The 24,604-nt window shown below is 42.9% G+C and overlaps 1 protein-coding gene and 1 pseudogene across 4 annotated transcripts in view; both read left to right on the top strand.

The window, feature by feature from the left end:
- The first annotated feature begins 15,665 nt into the window (after nt 1–15,665).
- Nucleotides 15,666–16,275, top strand: LOC121494263 (annotated as a pseudogene).
- Nucleotides 16,276–22,421: 6,146 nt separating this feature from the next.
- The window catches only part of SNAPC3 (small nuclear RNA activating complex polypeptide 3), a 41,256-nt gene continuing 39,073 nt past the window's right edge, over nt 22,422–24,604 (top strand). For 2 of the 4 annotated variants that reach the window (XM_041761364.1, XM_041761365.1), the window contains exons 1-2: nt 22,422–22,774; nt 23,512–23,589. In XM_041761364.1, coding sequence (XP_041617298.1) covers nt 22,458–22,774; nt 23,512–23,589 — 395 coding nt within the window. In that variant the 5' untranslated portion in view covers nt 22,422–22,457. The remainder of the gene's footprint in view (nt 22,775–23,511; nt 23,590–24,604) is intronic. The other 2 variants (XR_005988843.1, XM_041761363.1) reach the window with 1 other exon arrangement.

Here is a 24,604-nt window from a genome sequence, read left to right as displayed (position 1 = left end):
GACCCAAGCTCGAGCTTGTAAATAAACCCTCGTGTGTTTGCATCGGTGTCGGCTCCTTGGTGGTTTCTCGGATTCGTGATCTTGGGCACAACAATTTTGTCTAAGTCTCTGCTTGCTTTTCTGTTTTAGAAAAGCCAGATATGTATCCTGCTCCTGAAAGTAATGGCCTTATGAAGAATAGGTTACGTAATGTCTAGAGTAATGTCTAGTGCTTCAGGTAGTATCACTAGTATGTGCTGCATGTGCTCTACTATTGTGTCCTGGCTGCTCTATCCTTAAGGCTAGTCATCTGCAGAGACTCTCCTTGTCTGCTCTTGGCAGTTTTTGGTCCCTGGCCTGAATGTGGTGAGTTTTAAGTAGGTGTGCTCTGGTCTGCTTGTGAAATTAGACCTGTTACCACCTCTATGGGAACTGAGATCTTTCAAACCTCTCTGATCAGGACATGTGGTATGAGCAGGAGTTTGTGCTAGTCTTCTGGGGGAGGCATCTGTCATGGTTGGGACTGAGGCAAACCTGACTGAGAATGGCAGTTCCACCAGAGCACTGGGGGTTGGGGCTTGGTATAAGCAAGTTAGGCTGCTTGTGTCAGCACTGCTCTGCTTCCTTTATGTGGCTCTGTAATTATGCTGAGGAGTTGAGGGGTGGCTCCTTTGTTCCCAGATAGGCTCCTTTGTTCCCAGAGAGGCTCTCAGTGAATGCTGCCTCTCAGGGATGAACCCCAAGAAGAGTGAATAATCTCCCCACTGTGTGCCCCAGGTGCTCTGCAGATAGCTGCCTCCACACTCTCTCCCCCTGGGTTGTTTGCCTGCCTTCCCTCCAAGAGCAGCACAGTATTCTATCCTGGCCAAGCCCACTGACCTTTAAAACTCCAAGCTTTAAGCTGGAGGTGAGAATTCACAAAATTCAGCCCCTCTTATTTTCCAAGCCAATTTCTATGGGGAAATGTTCTCTGTGCTTCTCTCTCTCTCTCTCTCTCTCTGCCTTCTCTGAGACCACAGCTTCCTCCCTTCCACAGCAACAAGAATCCACTTCTTCTTTAAACCACTTCTCCATACTTTCTCTCTTCTTCATTGTGGCCTCTTCTCTCCCTTTAGATTTTTTTTAAAATTTTTATTTATTTATGATAGTCACAGAGAGATAGAGAGAGAGGCAGAGACACAGGCAGAGGGAGAAGCAGGCTCCATGCACCGGGAGCCCGACGTGGGATTCGATCCCGGGTCTCCAGGATCGCGCCCTGGGTCAAAGGCAGGCGCCAAACCGCTGCGCCACCCAGGGATCCCTCTTCTCTCCCTTTAGTAGTGGAATTTGTTCTGTCAGTCTTCAGGTCTATTTCTAGGTATTTAGGATGATTTAATAGCTATCTAGTGTGTTCATGGGACAAGGTGAGCCAAGTATCCTCCTACTCTGCCACCATATTCCTGTCTGTCTCTATATCCATGATTTTTTTTAAGGATTTAATTTATTTATCTGAGAGAGAGAGCATGAGCAGGCAGGGCAGGGGGAGAGGGAGAGAGAGATTCCTGAGCAGACTCTGGTACTAAGCAGAGCACCACATGGGGCTTGATCCCATGACCCAATCATGACCTGAGCCGAAACCAAGAGTTGGATGCCCAACCAACCTGGCCACCCAGGCACCCCTTGTGTGTCTTTTTGTTCTATCCATTACTGAAAGGACAGTTAAAATCTCCAAGTATAGGGGTGCCTGAGTGGCTCAGTCAATTGAGCTTGAGACTCTTGATTTCAGCTCAGGTCATGATCTTGGGGGTCAGGGGGTCAAGCCCCATATGGGGCTCTGTGCTCAGTGTGAAGTCTGTTTGTCCTGCTCCCCCTGCTCCTGCCCTCTTTCTCAAAAATAAGTGAATATATATATATATCTTTCTTAAAGGTAACACAAAAATTAAAAAATAAAACAAATCTCCCAGGATAATTGTGGACTCATCTACTTCTTTCTTTCAGTTTTTGCTTTGCTAAGTTTTGCTTTGCTAGGGTTTGCAACTCAACCTTAGTCAGGGAGCCAAAGGAATTACCATATGAATATTTCTGGCTCTTTTCTCCCCCTCTGGTCCCCTAGTACAGTGCCTCCTCTTTGGTTCCTTGTCCCACATATTCCAACCTTATCAGCTCTCCAAACTTTGCTTTTAACTCAGGCTCTGTGTTCTGCGGTCTGGAGAATGTCCACGGGCATAAATCAGAGGAAAACTTAGAGCATACATCACTTATTTATCTCCTTTCAAGGATTATAGCCCATGCTATCTATTGTCCGATGCCTGAAAACAGCTCTTTCATATGTTTTATTCAGCTTTAGTATCATTTATGGTGGAAGAAAAGTATAGAACCCGTTACTCCTTCAGTCTCTAAGTTATATAATAACACATAAATGCCGCATATTATTATCAACAGAAGTTAATGCTATGTTTACATTTAGGATTTTTTTTTACTTATTAAATATAAAATCTTTTAATAGCGAAACTAAAACAAATTCAGGAGGAAAACAAAAAAGAGAAAGCATAGCTTGCTACTAGTTCCAAGTTGCCACCCCAATGAGCAACCATATAGGACAGTGACTGAGTATGAAATGGGTTGTAGAGTCAGGCAAATCCAAATTTAAATCCTACCCTCACTACTAATACCCTGGGTAACTTTGTATAAGATATGAATTTTCTCTAGACTTCAAGAGTTTGTTTGTTTGTTTGTTTGTTTGTTTGTTTTTTAGATTTATTTATTTGGGAGAGAGAGCACCAAGCTCAGGAATGGGAGGGGCAGAGGGAGAGGAAGAGAATCTCAAGCAGACTCCTCACTGAGTGCAGAGGCTGACATGGAGCTCCAGCTCAAGACCCTGAGATTATGACCTAAGCTGAAATCAAGAGTTGGTTGGTTGCTTAACTGACTGAGTCACCCAGGCACCCTTAGACTTTAGTTTTAATATCTCTAAAACAGGGATGCCTGGGTGGCTCAGTTGAGCGTTTGCCTTTGGTTCAGGATGTGATCCCAGAATTCAGGGATCGAGTCCCATATCCAGCTCCCTGAATGGAGCCTGCTTCTTCTCCCTCTGTCAATGTCTCTGCCTCTCTCTGTGTGTGTCTTTTGTGAATAAATAAATAAATAAATAAAAATCTTTTAAAAAAATCTCTGAAACAGAGTCAACAAATCCTCTTGTTCAACTATAGACCCCAATGGTTACTTTTTTTTAAAGATTTTATTTATTTATTTGCAAGAGAGCAAGACCAAGAGAGATCACAGAAGGAGAGAGAGAAGCAGACATGCCACTGAGCAGGGAGCCCGATTCAGGACTCGATTCCAGGGCCCTGAGATCATGACCTGAGCCAAAGGCAGATGCTTAACTGACTGAGCCACCCAGGCACCCTTCCAATAGTTATTTATTTTTTTTATTTTTATTTATTTATTTTTTTTCCAATAGTTATTTCTTACCTTACTTTCTTGAGACATTGAGGAAGATGTTTTTCCATGATTGGAACATTCCAATTCCCAGGCCAGAAAAGACCTAATAGCAACAGAATGGCTAGAAGACCACACCCCTTTTCACACACCCCTCTCTGCCCATCATGTGCTAAACACATGCTGACCCCCACCTGTGATCACTTGCTCCCTGCCTGCTCTGTTGCACTGACCCCCCTAAATGTCTTCCTGTAAAGACCCTAGGCATCCATCTTGCCAGCAGAAAGGTCAGTTGTTAAAGGCTTGAGGCTGCCACCTCTCTTGGCTACAGCCAAGTTATTGGCTTCTCTTGTAATGAGATTATCCAAGTTTGTTTGGCAACAGTGTTGGCAAACCCAGCCAGGAGCTGTGTTTCTGATTTGTCCAGCCCCCTTAGGATGCCCCTGGATGGATCAGCTGGCCACAGCAGTATGCCAGGAATCACCCATTCATTTCCTGAGTTAGTGGCTATGACAGGTCGTTAGGTGACAAAAGTACCTAGTTCCTAGGCTTGTCTTGAAATCTAAATGTACCAAATATAGTGACTGGGATTTAGAAGCTCTCGATAAATGATTGTTTCTGCTTTCAGTAAATTAATTTAGTTTATGTGGAACTTAGTCCTATCCTGTATTTTTTTTACCCCCACCTACCTGCCAAACAAACCAAGCACCCCATTCACAAAAAGATATTCATATGTATTGGAAAGTTGTAGAGACATTGAGGAATAGGGAATTTTGAGGAATAGCCAATTTTTCTATTGACTTCACTCTGCTAATAGTGATGCTATCACTAGGAATGCCTGGGCATCTGCTATTGCCCATACTATTTGTGGTGAACCCCTGCAGATATTTCCCTATCAAAGCCAATATTTTGGCTGGACCAGCCCTTGTGGTTCTTAGTGATCACAAGATGTGTCTAAGCAAAAGAACCATCAGGAGGGCAGCCCCAGTGGCGCAGTGGTTTAGTGCCGCCTGCAGCCTGGGGTGTGATCCTGGAGACCCGGGATCGAGTCCCACATCAGGCTTCCTGCATGGAGCCTGCTTTTCCCTCTGCCTGTGTCTCTCTGCCTCTCTCTTGCTCTCTCTGAATCGATCAATCAATCAATCAATCTTAAAAAAAAAAAAAAAAAAGAACCATCAGGAAATTTGGAGAAACAAGCAGTATTACAAATCTGAGAGGGTACATGGCAGGTCAGAGGGCCACACAGAATGGTCATGGGTAGCAAGAGGTGGAAAGCAAGCAAAGACCTGGGCCTCTGCCTTCTTTAGGGTGGAAGGTGGGGTGCCTACAGTTTTGAGGTTTACTTTATTTTTTTTTTAAGATTTTATTTATTTATTCATGACAGAGAGAGGTAGAGACACAAGCAGAGGGAGAAGCAGGCTCCACACAGGAAGCCCGATGTGGGACTCGATCCCGGGTCTCCAGGATCACGCCCTGGGCCCAAGGCAGGCACCAAACCACTGAGCAACCTGGGCTGCCCTTGAGGTTTACTTTATTGGTGAATTTAAAACATAAGAGCAGGAATTAGGGCACAGGAAGGGAGAAGTGAGGTCCCTCAAGTTGTCAGTTATCCAGGGCTTTCTGATAGGAAACTTCATGAGTGGGGCTGACAGAGTCAGTTTATCTAGTTTCCTAATCAGCTCTAGTTTATCTAGTTTCCTAATCATAGCTATGGCAGAGCTAGAAATATGTTTATTCCAGAGAGATGTCTTTGGAATGGATGCCTCAGCGATCAAAAGCTTAAAGTCAGATGCTTACATTATGATCAGAAAACTTAATGTCAGGCACTGAGAATACACATTTCATCACAGAAAACTGACACTATAAAAATGAATATTAGATACACTCCACTCTCAAAAAATTCCCTCAATCTATTTCAGGGGACTTGAGCTCCAGCCTACCACTCTCTCACTGACCCCTTACTCTACTCTCTTTTATCAATCCCTCCACCTCCACATTTCTGTTCTTTTCTGGTATGTGGAAGTTTAAAACACACTTTCTATGCATAGAAGTCTTCCCCAATACAAAAACCACTTTTCTGCCAACAGGATTTTTTTCTCTGTTGTTGATGTGGTAACTTTTTGCACACCCAATTACATTTGGTTTACATTTTGGAATTCTAAGTAAGGATTTCAATTTGAAAAAAATTATATTCACTACTGAAAAATAGGGGAGAAAGTTTTAAAATAACTTTTATGAACCAATCCTAAAAAGTAGAGAAGGCAATGCCTGAGAAATTGTTGGGTAAGGGCACCTGAGTGGCTCAGTCGTTTAGTGTCTACCTTCAGCTCAAGTCATGATCTCAGGATCCTGGGATAGAGCCCTGCATTGGGCTCTGTGTTCAGCGGGGAGCCTGCTTCTCCTTCTCCCTCTCCCTTTTCCCCTCTCCCTGCCTGTTCTCTCTCTCAAATAAGTAAATAAAATATTTTAAAAGATTTATTTTTTAAAAAGCACCCATAGTTGAAAGACAATGACATGTGTAAGCATTTTTGTTGGTACACTTTATTGGGATCAAAGTAGGCTAGGCCTGTCCTTTATAGTGTCAGTTGGCTGATGAGTGAAGAGAAATGCCTAGGTAGCTCTGCTCTGAGATCTGCATAGAGCAATAGTGCGTGTAAGGCCTAGCTTGGTTCCCAGACTGTGCATCCTTCTTACTGGCTCCCCACTCATATGCCAAGGGCAGGCTCAATCCTCTTCTTATTCCCAGAACCAATCTTGACCGGGGGCCAGATGTGCTCAGATGACTTCAACTCCGTATTCGGCTGCCAGTCTAATACTGACCTATTGCCCAAGTCTTGATGGCTGGACTTCTTTTTGCTCTCCTGTTGGATTTCCTGCCCTACTGACCTGATTTCTACTTGTCCCAGGGCTCTTTTTATCATTTTGCTGCACAGACTTCATAGGAAGCCCATTGCCTTGTTACCATGGCCACTCTTGCAGCCAAAAATTACAGTGGCTGCATGGAACATAATGATTTCCGAAAAGGCCAGGCCAATGTTACCATGCCATCATCTTATCCTTAAGCTATGTCTAAGTGATCCAAGGAAAGGGACTGGTAACCTAACAGGTTCTTGCCTGCAAACTCTGAGAACTTAGAGACAGAACATAGTAAGAGCTGAGTCAGCAATGTTCAAGAGAAAAGCCCACAAGCTCTTCCTGTTTGTGAAGGACCAACCTACTCTTCCTGAGACTTGGTTGTTTCACTTTGCCTTCTCTTGTGAGCTTGCACAATTAATCCATTTTTTCTTAAGTTATAGAAGATCAGCCTCAGATGCTTGCCTCCATATGAACCTTATCCAGGACATATCTCAATTATTGATTATGTTGATTATGTGAATTCAGTGTGTCCTACTGTGAGTCCAGAACTTCTTTCAGGCAACTCACTCAGCCAGGCCAAATCTTAAAGCATAAAAACACACAGTAGTATTGCACATTGATATTTGCCCCAGCTTCTCCATAGGATCATAATTTTTGGAACTTACTCTAGTAATAGCAATTTCTTTGATCATATTCATTTATTCATCCACCCATTCATTCATTCATTCATCCATCTGTATGGAGCTCTTACTGCATGCAAGGCACTGTCCATGGTTCTGGGGTTACAAAAATATAGCAGATTGGGGCACCTGAGTGGTTTAGGCAGTTGAACATCTAACCCTTGATCTCAGTTCAGGTCTTGATCTCAGGGTCTTGATGGGCTCAAGGTCACATTGGGCTCCACACTGGGTGTAGAGCCTATTAAAAACAACAACAACAACAACAACAACAACAACCAGAAATGTTATCAGATAGCATTCCTGTTTTTTAACATCTTAGACCAGCGGAGGTAACTACCATACCAATAAGGGCTAACTAAGGACTATAATGGAGGTACAAACATGGGCAGTGAAAGCACCAAGTTGGGAGCAAAGTGCTATCTTCATAAAAGGGGTCAGAAAGTCTTCACAGAGTAGTTAATGTTTAAAATGAGTATTGGAGAAAGAATGATTTCACCAAGAGAAAAAGGGTAATACTGCCTTAAGAAAACTCTGTAAGAATCCAGCAGCCCTGGTGTCCCGGGGGTTTAGCACCGCCTTCAGCCTGGGTCTGATCCTAAGAACACAGGATCAAGTCCCTTGTCCGGCTCCCTGCATGGGGCCTGCTTCTCCCTCTGCCTGTGTCTTTCTGTGCCTCTCTCTCTCTCTCTCTCTCTCTCTCTATCTCTGTCTCTCATGAATAAATAAATAAATAAAATCTTTTAAAAAAAAACACTAAAAATGAGTAAATTTGTTAACTATTTAATAATAAATAAATTTTGGGACTTTATCCTACAAAAATATATGTACCTTAAAAATGACTTACATATAAGATAAACCACTGCAGCATTGTTTGTAAAGTTTGAGATTAATCCGCATGCAATTTAATGAGCACTGTTTAAATAAATATGTATATCCACTTGGTGGAAGACTATGCAGCTATAAAAATAAATGAAGAAGCTCTCTATTTATGAAAGCTCTCTAGTATGAGAGTTTTTTTTTAAAGATTTTATTTACTTATTCATGATAGACACACACACACACAGAGAGAGAGAGAGAGAGGCAGAGACACAGGCAGAGGTAGAAGCAGGCTCCATGCAGGGAGCCTGATGTGGGACTCGATCCCGGTACTCCAGGATCATGCCCTGGGCATGAAGGCAGGCGCTCAACTGCTGAGCCACCCAGGGATCCCCAGAGATTTTTTTTAAGGTTTTATTTCTTTATCAGAGAAAGAGCATGAGCAGGGGGAGGGCCGGAGGGGGAGGGAGAAGCAGACTCCCCACTGAACACAAAACCCAATGTGGGACTCAATCTCAGGATCCTGAGATCATGACCTGAGCTGAAGGCAAATGATTAACCAACTAAGTCACCCAGGCACCCCTAATAGGAAAGATCTTTAAGATACAATGTGAAGTTAAAAACAAAAAAAAAGCGACATTTAGAACAATACTGTCTTTTGTTTTAAGTTATTTATTTGTTTATTTATTTGAGAGAGTCAAAGCATGAGAGAGAGGGAGCACAACCAGTGAGGAGAGGCAGAGGGAGAAGCATACTCCCCACCAGCAGGGAAACCAATGGGACTAGATCCCAGGACTCTGGATTCAGCCATCCAGGTGCTCAGGTCTTCTGTTTTAAAGGGAGTTAAAGAATATACATTCATTTTCACATTTTTAAAAAAGATTTTATTTCTTTGATAGAGAACACAAGCAGGGCCAGCAGCAGAGGGAGAGGGAGAACTGAGCTGAAAGCCTGATGCGGGGCTCAATCTGAGAACCCTGGGATCATGTCTTGAGCCGAAGGTGGACGCTTAACTGACTGAGCCACCCAGGCATCTCTCACATTCACCTTTATATGAAAAGTTGGACACATAAATATATATCTGATAAAATGGTTACTATTGGGTCTGGGGGCAGTGAAATGGGTTGAGAGTAAGACTTTTCATCCAAAACTTATTTTTTGTTCTTTAATTAAAACATTATCTACTAAAAATTTGAATAATTTTTCAAAGAATACATTGCAGGGTAACACTGAACTTGGATACAGAGCTCAGAAGACTACTTTTTTTTAACTGCTCCATGAGTCAGAAATTTGCTGGCAATCTCTTATGTGGGTAGTAATACTCGAACAGCAATTACATAATATGAGAATAGGCATCTTTAAAAACACAAACATGAGTGGAGACTTATGGCTGATGAGAAAGCAAAACATTGTTGGCATAGAAGCCTACCATCTAGATTTGGAAGCAGAATTTTGATTCCTTCTTATGTGGGTGTATTCATTCAATTTAAACATTCCTTCTGCCTTATTCCTGAAAGGATGTGAAGTCTTTTCATTTAAAATGCTGGGGGGAAAAACAACAGATAAAACTATATACCCTAAAGTCATCTTCCCCGCCCCCCCCCAAAAAAAAATCCACTGAAATTTTGATCTCTAGAAGCCTCCTTTGTGAAAAATGTACAATACAAGGCTGAAAACTCTTCACTTACTCCAGGCAATGGGTGAGTGTTACCAGACAGGCTTTTTATACATTTTTTTCATCCTTTCAAGCCTCAGTGAACTCCTCTTTAAAAGAAGAACAATAATCCCCTCTTAGCCATTTCATACCACCTGATTATTATAAAATTCATTCAGACAAATGAGAGAAGACATAACTAAGTAAAATCAGCGTCATTCAAATTAGAGTGTCTCCTAACTTTTACCAATACCTGGTAATAAGAGTTCAGTCCTCAATTTAGTAGTTTCAAAACGTTTGTTTTCAGTTCCTGAAAGGATGACCAAATTCGGGGGGATTGGGTCATTCTGCCAAAATTCAGGAGAATCTTGGTTGTTGTAGACAGCTGTTGTTTTTGTCTGCTCATTATTGCCTCCCTTCCTTTGGGAAATTATTCTTCTCCAGTCCACTTGCCAACTCTGAATTGGATTCTGGTGTAGCTGTCATTCACAGTATCTAATCATGTGGCCACAGGGTGACCTACATCTGGCCAAACATAGTTGCTCATTCCTCTAGCCCTAGACATTGTTCAAAGGAATGGGAGACTCTGTTGTGGGCATGTATTCCAAGCTGTTTTAATCACTTTCTTGGATTGTTGCTTTGGAGCTAGATGAGAGGGGGCCTTGCTTCTCAGATCGCAAAAGCTGGAAAGATAAATATGGCAGCCAACAGCCATACAAACTATGTGTGAATATTATAAATTTGGAAAGCTATTCAAATTTTTTAGTCATTTGGGTTGTTGCCAGTATGTATGATTAAAAAATGTTTAGTGCTATGATTTTGCTTTACAATTAAAAAAAAAAAAACAACAACATCATGTGGGTGTGCCTGGGTGGCTCAATTGGTTAGGAGTCTAGCTCTTGGTTTCAATTCAAGTCATGGTCTTGAGGTCCTGGGATCAAGTCCAGCATCAGGCTCCATGCTCAGCAAGAAGTCTGCTTGGGATTCTCTCTTTCTCTCTCTCTTTCTCTCTCCCTTTCTCTCTGTCTGCCCCCCCCCCAAAATGAATGAATAAATCTTAGAAAAATGTATCATGGGGATGTATAAAAATATCAAATCAGGGATCCCTGGGTGGCGCAGCGGTTTGGCGCCTGCCTTTGGCCCAGGATCCTGGAGACCCGGGATCGAATCCCACATCAGGCTCCCGGTGCATGGAGCCTGCTTCTCCCTCTGCCTGTGTCTCTGCCTCTCTCTCTCTCTCTCTATCATAAATAAATAAAAAATTATTAAAAAAAATATATCAAATCACTGTGATGTATACCTGAAAATAATAAGATATTGTATGTCAATTATACTTCACTTAACTTTTATTTTTAGAATTTATTTATTCAAGAGAGACACAGAGAAAGAGGCAGAGGGATGCCTGGGTGGCTCAGTGGTTTAGTGCCTGCCTTCGGCTCAGGGCATGATCCTGGAGTCCCGGGATCGAGTCCCACATTGGGCTCCCTGTATGGAGCCTGCTTCTTCTGCTCTGCCTCTCTGTGTATTTCTCATAAATACATAAATAAAATCTTAAAAAAAAAGAAAAGAAAAGAAAAAGAAAGAGGCAGGGACCCAGGCAGAGAGAGAAGCAGGCTCCCTGTGGGAGCTGGATGTGGAACTCAATCCCAGGACCCCGGGATCATGACCCAAGCCAAAGGCAGATGCTCAACCACTGAGCCACCCAGGTGCCTCAATTATACTTCAATTAAAAATACACACACACATACAAAAGAAACAAACATAGGCCAATTAAACTTTCGAGGTGGTAAAGTATACAGGACAATTTAGAGTCTGTCCAATAGAGTTTGGACAGAGATGTACAGGTTGGAATGGAAAGACTTCATAGGACTAAAGCACTTTAGTTGAACCTTAAATGTCTGGATGAACTGAGGAAAATGGTGATCACATTTTGTGCAGAAAAGAGAGCAAGCAAGATCAAGGAGTGGGTGTCAGTAGTATTGAAAGTGGGCCAAACAACCTGAGTCATATCTGAGAGTCTCAAGACTAAGGGAGGAGAAGGATCAGCACTGAGTTGACATAAGGGGTACTAAGAAAAGAGCCTCTTCCAGCCTGGGGTAGAAAAGGTAGCAAGAGCAGGAGTGCCTTGCACACTTTCAGAGTGAGGTGCCTACCCAAGATAGACATGCACTAGATAGACATAGTTATATTCCTGACTGCCTGGTGTGTATGGAAACAAGCCGTGTGTGGCCCTGTACTCCCACCCCCACCTTGGCAGCCCATCACAATGGCTGCAACTGGTTAGAATAGAGTGGAGATAGGAAAGGACCACCTGGATGCTGACCAGTGGCCTATCATGCCAGCCTGGCATGCAGAACTTTTCCCACATAGGGAAAACTGAGCCAATCCTCTCATCTCTCTTTCTGCCTTTAGCTTTTGTTTTCTCTCAGGAGAGCCAGAGAAGAGTTTCTTATAGCTCCAGGGGCTGATATGAAAGGTTATGAAGTAGACTGAAGGCCAGGCATAGGGTTTGCCAGATAAAATAAAGAACAGTTAATTTGAATTTCAGATCAACCAGTTTTTACTATAAGTATGTTCCAGGTAGTGTACAAGACATACTTACACTGAAAAGTTAATTGTTCATTATTTAGAGCTGGATTTCAAATGTAAGTGCCTATTCTATATTTTTATTTGTCAAATCTGGCAATTCTAACAGGCACCCTTTAGCAGCGTGTAAGTGTGAAGTATAGAATATCAAGAACATTCGGGGAATATAAAAAATAGTGAAAGGGATTAAAGGGGAAAGGAGAGAAAATGAGTGGGAAATATCAGAAAGGGAGACAGAACATGAGAGACTCCTAACTCTAGGAAACGAACAAGGAGTAGTGGAAGGGGAGGTGGGTGGGAGGTGGGGGTGACTGGGTGACTGGCACTGAGGGGGGCACTTGATGGGATGAGCACTGGGTGTTATACTATATTTTGGCAAATTGAACTCCAATAAAAAAAATACCAAAAAAAATAGAGTATCAAGAAACAAAATTCAACTGAGTACATTTGAAGACCTAACTGGATTTTATTAAACAATTTATGAATAGAGCAGCATTCGATCTAGCAAATAAAATGGAGATCCAAGGAGTTGTACAAAATAGAAGGTTTTTATAAGAAGAAGAAAGCAAGAAAGTTATTAGCAGAAAAAAAAAAAAAAAGAAGGATTGTTTCCGGCAAGCTCACCTTCCCTTACTCAGATGGCAAGGAGGTCTTGAGTAAGAGGGCTCCTCTGACAGATTACCTCATTGATGCTGTCAGAAAATCCCTGACTGACTGGTTAAGACTCCATTTCTGGGGGAGGTTGAAACTGCAATTAGATTAGACACCAAGCTCTGGTTTATTGACTTGTCACCTTAACCTAAGTGACACCATTTGGAGCCTGTGTTTTTATTTCTTTCCTTTTTAAAAATTTTTTAAAGTCTTTATTTATTTGAGTGAAAGAGAGAGAATGAGCATGAGCAAGAGGAGGAGGGGGGAGAGAAGGAGAGGGAGAAGCAGGCTTCCTGCTGAGCAGGGAGCTTGACACAGCACTTCATTCCAGGACCCTGGGACCATAACCTGAGCCAAAAGTAGATGCTTAACTGACTGAGGCACCCCTCTTTTTTTATTTTTTAAAAAATATTTATGTATTTATGTATTTATGTATTTATGTATTTATGTATTTATGTATTTATGTATTTATGTATTTATGTATTTATGTATTTATTTATTTATTTATTTATGAGAGAGAGATTGAGAGCAGAACTGGGGCATGGAGGACAAGGAAGGGACAGACGGAGAAGAAGCAGACTCCTTGCTGAGCAGGGAGCCTGACTCAGGCTCTGTCCGTGAGATCATGACCTGAGCCGAAGACAGACACTTAACTGAGCCACCCAGGAGCCCCATGTGGTTTTCTTTTAAACAAGGGCAAAGCAGTGCAGATCTCTCTTTTTCTGCCCTGAGGAAGAAGACAGTCCAGCTGTCTCTGATCCTTAAGAGGCTCTGCCCCGATGCTGCTGGTGTGTCTCTTGTCCTGTCTCTACTGAAGCCCCACTAAGCCATTGGAGAGCATTTACTGTTCTTTCCTGGGAATCTTAGCTGTCCAGACTTCCCTGACCAGACACACAGTATACTAGGTATAGGCTTTCATCATCACGGAGTCAGGCTACAACTGTGTTAGACTTTATCCTTTATCCTCCCTCCAGACCAGAGAGAGCCTTCCAGACTAGGTCTTCAAAAGGAGGGCATCTGATGTAAATGTCCCCTCCCTCATCCCTTTTCAACCTCTCTCCAGCTAATATAGCCCCCAGTCAGGTGCCCCAAAGCTCACCCCCCTGAGGAAACCCCTGCCCTCCCTGCAGGAGAACATTCTATCCCTCAGGCTTTTGTATGGACTTGAAAACTTGAGCACGTGAGAAGCTGAATTTTGCTTAGTCACAGCTGACTCTGGAAGGGTGAAGATCATCCCCAGCATTTGATGAACTTGATATCTTTGGAAATGTACCTTAAAAACAGTCAACAAAACTAAAAAACAACCTATAGAATGGGAGAAGATATATGAGATATCAGATAAAAGGCTAGTATCCAAGATCTATAAAGAACTTATCAAACTCAACACCTAAGAAACAAACCAGTCAAGAAATGGGCAGAAGACATAAACATTTCTCCAGAGAAGACCTACACAAGGCCAACAAGCAGATGAAAAAATGCTCCACATCACTTGCCATCTGGGAAATACAAATCAAAACCACAATGGGATACCACTATATACTGGTTAGAATGGCTAAAATTAATAAGACAAGAAACAACAAATGTTGGCAAGGATGTTAAAAAAGGGGAACCCTCTTGCACTGTTGAGAATGCAAGCTGGTGCAGCCACTCTGGAAAACAGTGTGGAGGTTCCTTAAGTAGTTTAAAATTGAGCTACCCTATGACCCAACAACTGCCCTACTGGGTACTTACCCTAAAGATACAGATGTAGTGAAATGCTGGGACACCTGCACCCCAATGTTCATGGCAGCAATGTCCACAATAGCCAAACTGGAAGGAGCCAAGATGTCCTTCAACAGATGAATGGATAACGAAGATACACACACACACACACACACACACACACACACACACATGCACACACTCAGCCATCAGAAAGGATGAATACCTACCACTTACATCGAGGTGGATGAAACTGGAGGGTATTATGCTGAGTGAAATAAGTCAATCAGAGAAAGACAATTATCATATGGTTTCACTCATTCGTGGAATATAAGAAATAGTGAAAGGGACCATAAGGGAAGGGGGAAAACTGAGTGGTGAAAAATTAGAGAGGAAGACAAACCACAAGAGACTCTCAACTCTGGGAAACTAACAAAGGGTTGCAAAAGGGGAGGTGGGTAGGGGGGATGGGGTAACTGGGTGACGGGCATTAAGGAGGGCACACAATGAGACGAGCACTGGGTGTTATACTATATGCTGGCAAATTGAATTTAAATAAAAAATTTTTTAAATGTACCCAAAAAGCAATGCATACCTCTCTAAGGTGAGTAGTTTTTTTCTCAGCTACAGTGTCTAGTCACATACAAGGGAAGGATAGTCTTTCTGAAAATGGTACTTGACAACTTGCAAAAGAGGAATTGTGTTGAAAAAGAATAGCTTCTTTTCCCTGGGTCTAGCTCATGTAACCAGAGGTGTAGACGGCTCTCTTTACCATTCTAGCGGGTGGTGCCAGTTCTCATTAGATTCTTCTTTATTATATATCTCCTCCCTTCTAACCTAGCTAGAAGGTGAAAGTTCTCCCAACAATTTAGCCATCTACATAGAGAGGCAGTGAGAACCACTTGATAAAGGAAAAGAATGGGGGAGAAATAAACAGTAAAAGTCAAAAAGCCATGAGGGAAAATGTAGTGTTGATTCCTAGTATGAGATCCTATGTTTTAGACTTCCATAAAACCTCAACATATATTAATAAAAATAAGTACAGCGACCATTTTCATCTAGAAAAGGTCAGCAACTTTCTGTAGAGGGCCAGATAGTGAATATTTCAGGCTTTGCAGGCCATATAGCTTCTGGCAACTACTCAGCTCTGCTATCATAATGCAAAATCAGCCATAGGCAATATGAAAATGAATGAGAATGATTATGTTCCCATAAAACTTTATTTATAAAACCCAATCCTAATACCATCCTCCGATTAAAAAACAAAACAAGCTCTCTTCCTTGGCGCTGCCTGCGGAGGTGGCAGCCATCGATTGCTGGGCATCATGTCTGCCCTCAGACCTCTGGTGAAGCCCAAGGATCATTAAAAACAGGACCAAGGGCAGCCTGGGTGGCCCAGCGGTTTAGCGCTGCTCTCAGCCCAGGGCCTGATTCTGGAGACCCGGGATCGGGTCCCATGTCGGGCTGCCTGCATGGAGCCTGCTTCTTCCTCTGCCAGTGTCTCTGCCTCTGTGTGTGTGTGTGTCTCATGAATAAATAAATAAAATCTTTAAAAAAAGAAACAAAAGAGGACCAAGAAGTTCATCTGGCACCAGTGAGACTGATATGGAGTCAAAATTAAGCACAACTGGTGGAAACCCAGAGGCAGTGACAATAAGGTACACAGAATATTCAAGGGCCAGATCTTGATGCCCAACATTGATTACTGGAGCAACAAGAAAACAGAGCACATGCTGCCCAGTGGCTTCCAGAAGTTCCTAGTCCACAATGTCAAGGAGCTTGAAGTGCTGCTGATGTGCAACAAATCTTATTGTGCAGAGATTGCTCACAATGTATCCTCGAAGAACCTGCAAAGCCATTGTGGAAAGAGCAGCCCAGCTGGCCATCAGAGTCACCAATCCCAGTGCCAGGCTGGGTAGCAAAGAAAATGAATAGACAGCTTATGTGCGTGTCATATTTGTGTTAATAAAACCATAAAACTACAAACAAAACACAACAGGGCTCCTTGGAGAAATGGCTTATTCTAGACACTGGATATGGAATACATGAGTCAGGAGTATCTTGTAATGACAGAAAGTAAGAAAGTACTCAGAAAACAAGACAAGGAGTCTGTATGAAAGGGACACAGGAGCCAATCTGAAAGAGCTCCCCTTGGCCAAAGCTAGAACAGTTTGAGGAACAAATTAAGTCAGTACTTACTTTTAAAATGTAGGTTATATTGTTACTTATGTATGGTGAGGGCTAACAGATCAGGAGACAAATACCAATGGAAGACAATGTGTTATACACAGTTCCTAAGATGAGGGGCATGCCACACCACAGGGGTCACCAAGAAAGCACCAGTGTGGACCCCAGGAGCCAGAGGGAGCAGAGGGGAAATGTGGGCAAGAGCCTTAATTGAGTTTCTGCAGGAGGGAATAAATGAGGCAGGATAAGGGGTTTTAGGAGTGGTTCGTTTGCATCATTTCAGTGGCTGTGGGGTATACAGCTGCCCCTAATACTTGGACCTGATAATTTATTTTTATTTCCAAATTTTTATTTTTAATTTTTAAAACACTTTTATTTTAGAGAGAGTGTGTGTGCACGAGTGTTTGTGTGGTGGGGGTGGGGGGATGGATGGTAAGAGGAGAGGAGGAGGGAGAAGCAGGCTGCATGCTGCATGCAGAGCCTAATGGGGGGCCGGATCCCATGAGCCTGAGATCATGACCTGAGCTGAAATAGTCAGAGGCCATACCAACTGAGCGACCCAGGTACCCCTGGACCTGGCTAATTTAAAGGCAGGGAAATAGCAGTCCTGAGAGTGAGAACCCAACAGAGGAGGTGATATAATGAAGGCTCTGTAGTCATTGGTTTGCATTTGAAAGGAGCACTCCAAGGAGAGTCCTTTACTCCCTCAAGGAATTGGCTATCCCTGGGAGGGACAGTCTTTTCCAGGTCTGCAAGACGTCAAAGCATCAGAAACATGGTTAATGTAGTAGTATTAGATGATAACCCAAAGCATAAAATAAATATCCACAAGACCACAGTGATATAAATAAAAAATTGAATATTAAATAAATGGAGAAGAGTCAAGTCTCCTTTCTAAAATTCCAAATACTGGGATCCCTGGGTGGCGCAGCGGTTTAGCCTTTGGCCCAGGGCGCGATCCTGGAGACCCGGGATCAAATCCCACGTCGGGCTCCCGGTGCATGGAGCCTGCTTCTCCCTCTGCCTGTGTCTCTGCCTCTCTCTCTCTGTGTGTGTGACTATCATAAATAAATAAAATAAAATAAAAAATAAAATAAAATTCCAAATATTGTATGTAATTCCTCTCCACTCTACGAGATGGGAGTTTAATTTCTACCCTTCTGTCTTGAGGATAAGCAGCATATACTGACTTGCTTCAGAAAAGTATAGAAGATGGGAAGGGAAGGAAAAGATGTTTTCATCCAAGATGAGAGCAGAATCTTTTTTTTTTTTAAGATTTTATTTATGTATTTGACAGAAAGAGAGAGAGAACACAGCAGGGGGAGCAGCAGAGGGAGAGGGAGAAGCAGGGTCTCTCTGCTCGATGCAGGCTCTATCCCAGGACCTGAGGATCATGATCTATGCCAAAGGCAAACGCTTAACCAACTGAGCCACTCAAGCACCCCGAGGGCAAATCTCTTTGCCGCATCCACAATCCCTATAACCAAAGGGGGCCAGAACATTTTCCAACTATATTTTTTACCAATGGACTTTCATACTCTCTTTGCTCACTCATAAGAAATAGTACAGGTATTCTAAAGCAATTAGTTGGGGGCAATTTAGAGAATAAAAAGAAAGTCATTATGCAAATATCTATTAATAGTTATTCAACCTTGAAAAGCATCATTGCTTAGAATGAAAGGAGATGCTAGATTCATGTTTTCCAACTCGGGTGTTAACATTCCTTGTAATTAATGTCAGGCCTCTGAATGGTTATCTTATTCCTCACTAAATGGTTATTATTCTACCAACTGCCTTTATGACTAAGAGCACTCCAGCTGTCTTTTCCAATCACAACTTTCTCTTTCTGCTTTTTACTAGTACTTTCTTTGGCAAAGAGAAACCCCCACATGGTTCCCTGGCTTTAGGAAAGCCATTCTCCTCCTGAACACAATCTATTGAGGCAGAGAATCCAAGGACAGTGCCAAGCAAATGGTTTTCTCTCTCTTTCACTCTCTCTCTCTCTCTCTCTTTTTTTTTTTTTTTTTTGGTATTTTCAGTGGAGGAATCCCCAACTCTTCTTGGAGAAGAGCTGGCTAGTTCTTATTTTCCTAAAGCCTCACAATGTCTAAAGGGTGCTGGGTGAGGACTAGGCTTTTGCCTCTACCCCTTCTCACTAGAAATGCAAGGCAGCCGGTCTTGCAGGGCATTTCTTTGAATCTGGTGGGAATGCCTGCCCCACGGAGCAAAAAAGAAAGAAAGGTCAAGCACTTTGTTTGTCATTTAAATTTAGAATTGAGGTATGCTCCCCTGCTAATTGTGGATCAACTGAAAAACAATTGGTTTAGAATAAGATCACAAGCAGTGCAGCTTTGGTAATTCATCAAGATTTATGCTCAGTTGAGCATGGATTCAGGTAATGGATTGCAAAGGAGTATTTTTTTAGAGACACAATTTTTATGAGTTGAGATCTTTGGGGAAGGCTCTGCATTTAGTCAGACAATGGAGTTCAGGGGGAAAAAATGCCTATTCTCAAACGCCTTCAGCTCCAAATACTTTTTGTTCTGCAGTGCTGTTATGGAGTCCTCCAGCCTTATTCCAAAGAGAGGCTGCTTGCTGATAACAAGACTCAACCGAGTGCCGTGTTGTGATTGCTGCTGGTGCTCACCACTACTAATCCCTTCCCCATTTATCCTTGGAATCCACACCTCTCAAACTGTTGTTCCCAGTGCTACACCTTATAGTGACAAGAACCACTTTTCTCTCACATGCTTATTCTGGTCCTGCCCCTACCCACTGCTGCTCAGGTACCACTGTGGTCTCCGCTACTAAAACCAATGTTACTAAATCCCCAAATGTAGGTTAGAATTCTTTCACCTGAAGTGTGACCTCATTCTCTGGAGTGAGAGCTCCCCCTGTTGAAAGGTTTGGACCAAGTCTTACAGGCCCTGGGAAGATTATTAGTCTTTAGGTTGCAAGAATCTAACTCAAGGGGTACCTGGGTGGCTCAGTCCATTGTCTGTTTTTGGCTTAGGTCATGATCTTAGAGTCCTCAGACTGAGTCCTGCATTGGCTCCCCGCTCAGCAGGGAGTCTGCTTCTTCCCCCCACCCCCCCTCCACCGTCATGTTTGCTCTCTTTCAAATAAATTTATTAATAAAAAAAAAATCTAGGGATCCCTGGGTGGCGCAGCGGTTTAGCGCCTGCCTTTGGCCCAGGGCGCGATCCTGGAGACCCGGGATCGAATCCCGCGTCAGGCTCCCTGCATGGAGCCTGCTTCTCCCTCTGCCTGTGTCTCTGCCTCTCTCTCTCTCTCTCTCTCTCTCTCTGTGTGTGACTATCATGAATAAATAAATAAAATCTAAAAAAATAAAAAATAATAAAAATAAAAAAAAATCTAACTCAAACTAGCTTAAAATAAAAACAATCACTGGCTTACATAATGGGAAGTGGGGGGGGGGTGGCCTTAGCCACAATTTCTAAGTCACATGACTTCTCTCCTTGTCTACCTTCTGACTTCTCTTATTTAAATTCTTGGCTTTCCTAAAAAAAAAAAAAAATATATATATATATATATATATATATATTTTTTTTTTTTTAGCCACAATTTCTAAGTCACATGACTTCTCTCCTTGTCTACCTTCTGACTTCTCTTATTTAAATTCTTGGCTTTCCTAAAAAAAAAAAAAAAAAAATATATATATATATATATATATATATATATATATATATATATATATATATATATATAAAGGGGGGGATCCCTGGGTGGCGCAGCGGTTTGGCGCCTGCCTTTGGCCCAGGGCGCGATCCTGGAGACCCGGGATCGAATCCCACATCGGGCTCCTGGTGCATGGAGCCTGCTTCTCCCTCTGCCTGTGTCTCTGCCTCTCTCTCTCTCTCTGTGACTATCATAAAATAAAAAAAATAAATAAAATAAAATAAAATAAAAATATATATATAAATTCTTGGCTTTCCTTCTTCTAACTCTTCCACTGGCCGACACAGGCTATGCTATGTGGGGCACATCATTAGGTCCTCAGAATGGAAGAAGAGTTTCTTAGTTTATAGATAAATCCCCAGAGGAGGATTCTGCTTGGTTCTAATTGAATCTAGGTTACTCATCCTTAAACCAATCACTATGGTGGAGTGGGAAGGATTCTATGATTGGCAGCCCCAAGAGGACCAAAAGGAGTAGCAGTCAGTTCTAAGAAACAGGAATCGAGGCAGACAAAAACAACAGATGTTTCCTACAATAATATATTGATAAATACCAGAATGCCTAAAAAGTCATATGACCTAATTAAAAATGGGCAAAGGACTTGGTTAGACATTCCTCCAAGAAAGATATACAAATGGTCAGTAAGCTAAGATGCTCAGTATCACTAGGTATGATATGCAAGTCAAAACCATGAGGGTTTTACTTCACACCCACTAGGATGGCTTTAATCAGATAATAACAAAGATGTGGAGAAATCTGAATCCGCATTGGATTGTGGTGGGAGTGTAAAATGCAGCAGCCCCTGTCAGGGCAATTCTACACATGGCTTACATAGTTACTATATATATATATATATATATATATATATATACATATATATATATATATATATATATATTAAACAAATGAAAATATATGTCTGGACAAAACATTTGCACATGAATGTTCATAGTAGCATTATTCATAATAGCCAAAAAATAGAATCAACTTCTTGATGAACAAACAAAATATGGTATATCACACCATGCAATTTTATTCAGCCATAAAAGAAAATGAAGTAGGTACAAGCAAAGTATAGATAAACCCTGAAGACATTATGCTAAATGAAAGAAGCTAATCACAAAAGACCAGATAAATCTAACACTTATGCTAAATCGACTTACATAAATCTTAAATCTACAGAGACTAAGAGAAGCGGTTGGGTTAGGGCTGCAGGAGTTGAGAGGATTGGGGGCCATAGCTCAAAGGTAAGAGTTTCTTTTTGGAGTGGTTGAGATATTCTCAAATTGGTTATGGTGATGGTTGCATAACTCTGTAAATACACTAGAAACCATTGAATGAGCACTTTAAATGGGTTAAATATATATGATGTATGAATAATATACCAATAAATAAATAAATAAATAAATAAATAAATAAATAAATAAATAAATAAATAACAAAGGCTCCTTATATGTCCTGTTCCGTCCTTTCGGGTCTCGGAGCCATGGGAAAAGCTCCGCCTGAAGCTAGACAGTTCCAATCCTGCTTCTATTTCCTTATAGTTAACTCCTTCCTCAGTGGTACCATGGGCATGACCATCCTTGCCTGGGAAGGTCATGATTTTTAAAAACACACATTAGGGTTAATACCGTAAGTATCTAATACGTAGTTGCCTCTCAATACACACTATTCTAAGCGTGTACAGCACAATGCATGCGTATAAACACAAGAAGATGCAGCTGTTGGGGAGGTTTTCTAACGACCCGGGTCTGGAGGGCCGGGCGTGCCCGTGGTCTCCGCCCTCGCAGCCCACGTCGCTCCAGCTTTGGGACGGTGAGGCAGCAGCGCAGCGCACGAGCCCCGGCGGCAAAGAAAAGCCCCGCATCCCGGGCCGAGCAACCGCAACGAACGGGCTCGAAGGGCGTACAGAGGCCGCCCCGTCTCGCGGAGAGCGATGCCACGGGACGCTGGGGGACGGGAACGCGACACAGGGCACCGGGAGACCGAGCTCAGCCGACCGCTCTCCGCAGCGCCGCGGAGAACAATGCGCTCAGCTCTTCGCGCGGAAGCTCGCGGTACCGCGCCCGGGGGCGTGCCCGGCCCGGGGCCTGCTGGGAAATGCAGTGTCTGAAAGCCGTGCCCACGCAGCCCCGCCGCTCTTCGGACCGAGCCCCTTGCAACTACAAGTCCCATCACGCTCCGCGGCCTCTTGCTCGCCCGGCTTTTGCAGGGAAAGGAGTGGGGCGAACATGGCTGAAGGCAGTCGGGGCGACACAGCGTGCGGAGGAATGGGAGGCAGGCAGGACCCGGTCTCCAGCAGCGGGAGCTGCAACTTCCCAGAGTACGAGCTTCCCGAGCTAAACACGCGCGCTTTCCATGTGGGCGCCTTCGGGGAGCTGTGGCGTGGCCGGTTGCGCAGGGAAGGGGACTTGTCGCTGAAGGAGCCTCAGGAATCCGCGCTGCCTGGGAGCCACGGTGTCGCGGACTGGGGCCAGGAGGATGCTGCGGTGGCCCGGGATCTGGGCTGCAGCCTTGAGGCCGCGGCCGAGCTGCGGACGGTGTGCGGGTGAGTGCGGCGCGGAGGGGCTCTTGCAGCTGGGAGCCGGCCTGGATGCAGCCTTGCTTCTGCGCTCCCCTGGGACTCCTCCTCGGAGGGCCTGTGCGCGGACTCCCGGAGGTGGAAGGACCGCCCTTCCGAGGCGTTCCGCCTGCTCCAGCTGTCCTGGAACCCCGGGAGGAGTCCGGTGATCGGAATGCACAACCTCTCAAGTGGGAGCGGAGGGACGGACGAGCTGCCCACAAAGATTAATTTTTCTACCGGTTAATTGTTTAAGTGCTTGCTAATATATAGAAGGGCGATCAGAGTAACGGCGGTGTGTAGCTGCCATTGAAAAGACACTTTGACAATGGAGGAACCTTCCTAATGATGAGCCTGGGAGGAAATTTAACCAGGGGAGTGTTAAACCTTTGATTAACCGTGGTTCCTAATGGGGACCTACGGGTGTGCAGTTACTGAAAATATCCCCCCCCCAAGGGCCTTTTATAGGGTGAAAATATTAAAAAAAAAAAAAAAACTTTAACGATCTCTATGTATTTAATAGTATCGGCCGCCATACATCAATCGGCCGTGTATCCTCTTTGTAGAGTATCGGCACAGATATCATTGTGTGGAATTCTGGCCGCATCTGAACCCCGTCTGCTGGATTTCACCTGACTTAATTGTTTAATGATGTATTTAGGACACAACCCTGATCGTTGTGGACAAGATGGATGATTGTTTTTCTTTTTTTGTTTGTATTTCAGCGTTGATAAACTGAAGTGCCTTGAGGAGGGCGAGGATCCGGATGTCGTCCCGGAGAATACTGACCTAGTGACTTTGGGGTATGGAAGACTTTACTTTTATTGTGTGGTACTTATTTAAGATTTTTTTCAACGTTAAGTTTTTCACGAGAGTACTTATTGTTATCACCCCACCCCCTAAATCCAATCATTGTTAACATTTGGCTGAATTTGCTTTTGCTCTGTGTGAGATACCTGCTGCAAGTCTTTTTCTATTGCTGAACCATTCAGTAAGTTTCAGACCTAAATGCGTCAGCACATAGCTCCCCTAAGTATTATTCTCTTACATAATCAGAGTGGTATTATTGCACCTAAAGAAAATTAGCAGTAAATACATAACTTCTAATGTCCATTCTGTATTCAGATTTGTGTTTATTTTTATTTTATTTTTTTGTGTGTTTATTTTTAAATGTGTGTTTACAAAGGTACAGTTGATCTACTTAGATTCCAGTGCAAGGTGAAAACTCTGATAGTTTTTCAAACTTTTGTTTTCAGTTTCTAATTTTTGACAGATCCATATTTTTGTAAAAGAGGATACTAGTTAATTACTGGGAAAATGGAATTAAAAGACAAACACAATAAAAGTCCTTTTTTTAAGAACAAAGGTTATTATTACTATTATCTTTTGAAGATTACAGAGATTTTATTTAAGATGCCTTTTCACAAGAGTACTTATTGTTATCACCCCACCCCCTAAATCCAATCATTGTTAACATTTGGCTGAATTTGCTTTTGCTCTGTGTGAGATACCTGCTGAGATCCCAAAACCCTGAGATCATGATCTGAGCCAAAATCAAGAGTTAGATGCTCAGTGAACTGAGCCATCCAGGTGCCCCTTGAATTTGGGTTTATTGAAGTATAGTTAACATACAATGCTTCATTGGTTTCAGATGTACGGCATAGCCATTTGGCAGCTCTATATGTTCTATGCTCACCACAAGTGTAGCAACCATCTGTTACCACACAGGCTAGTAATAATACTGATTACATTACCATTGACTTTATTCTCTATGCTGTCCCTCTATCCCCATGATTTATTTATTTCACAATTGGAAGC

This window comes from Vulpes lagopus, chromosome 7 (genome assembly GCF_018345385.1).
Source record: "Vulpes lagopus strain Blue_001 chromosome 7, ASM1834538v1, whole genome shotgun sequence".
NCBI lineage: Eukaryota > Metazoa > Chordata > Mammalia > Carnivora > Canidae > Vulpes > Vulpes lagopus.
Note: the sequence above shows the minus strand (reverse complement) of the source record. Positions and strands in the feature narration are given on the sequence as shown.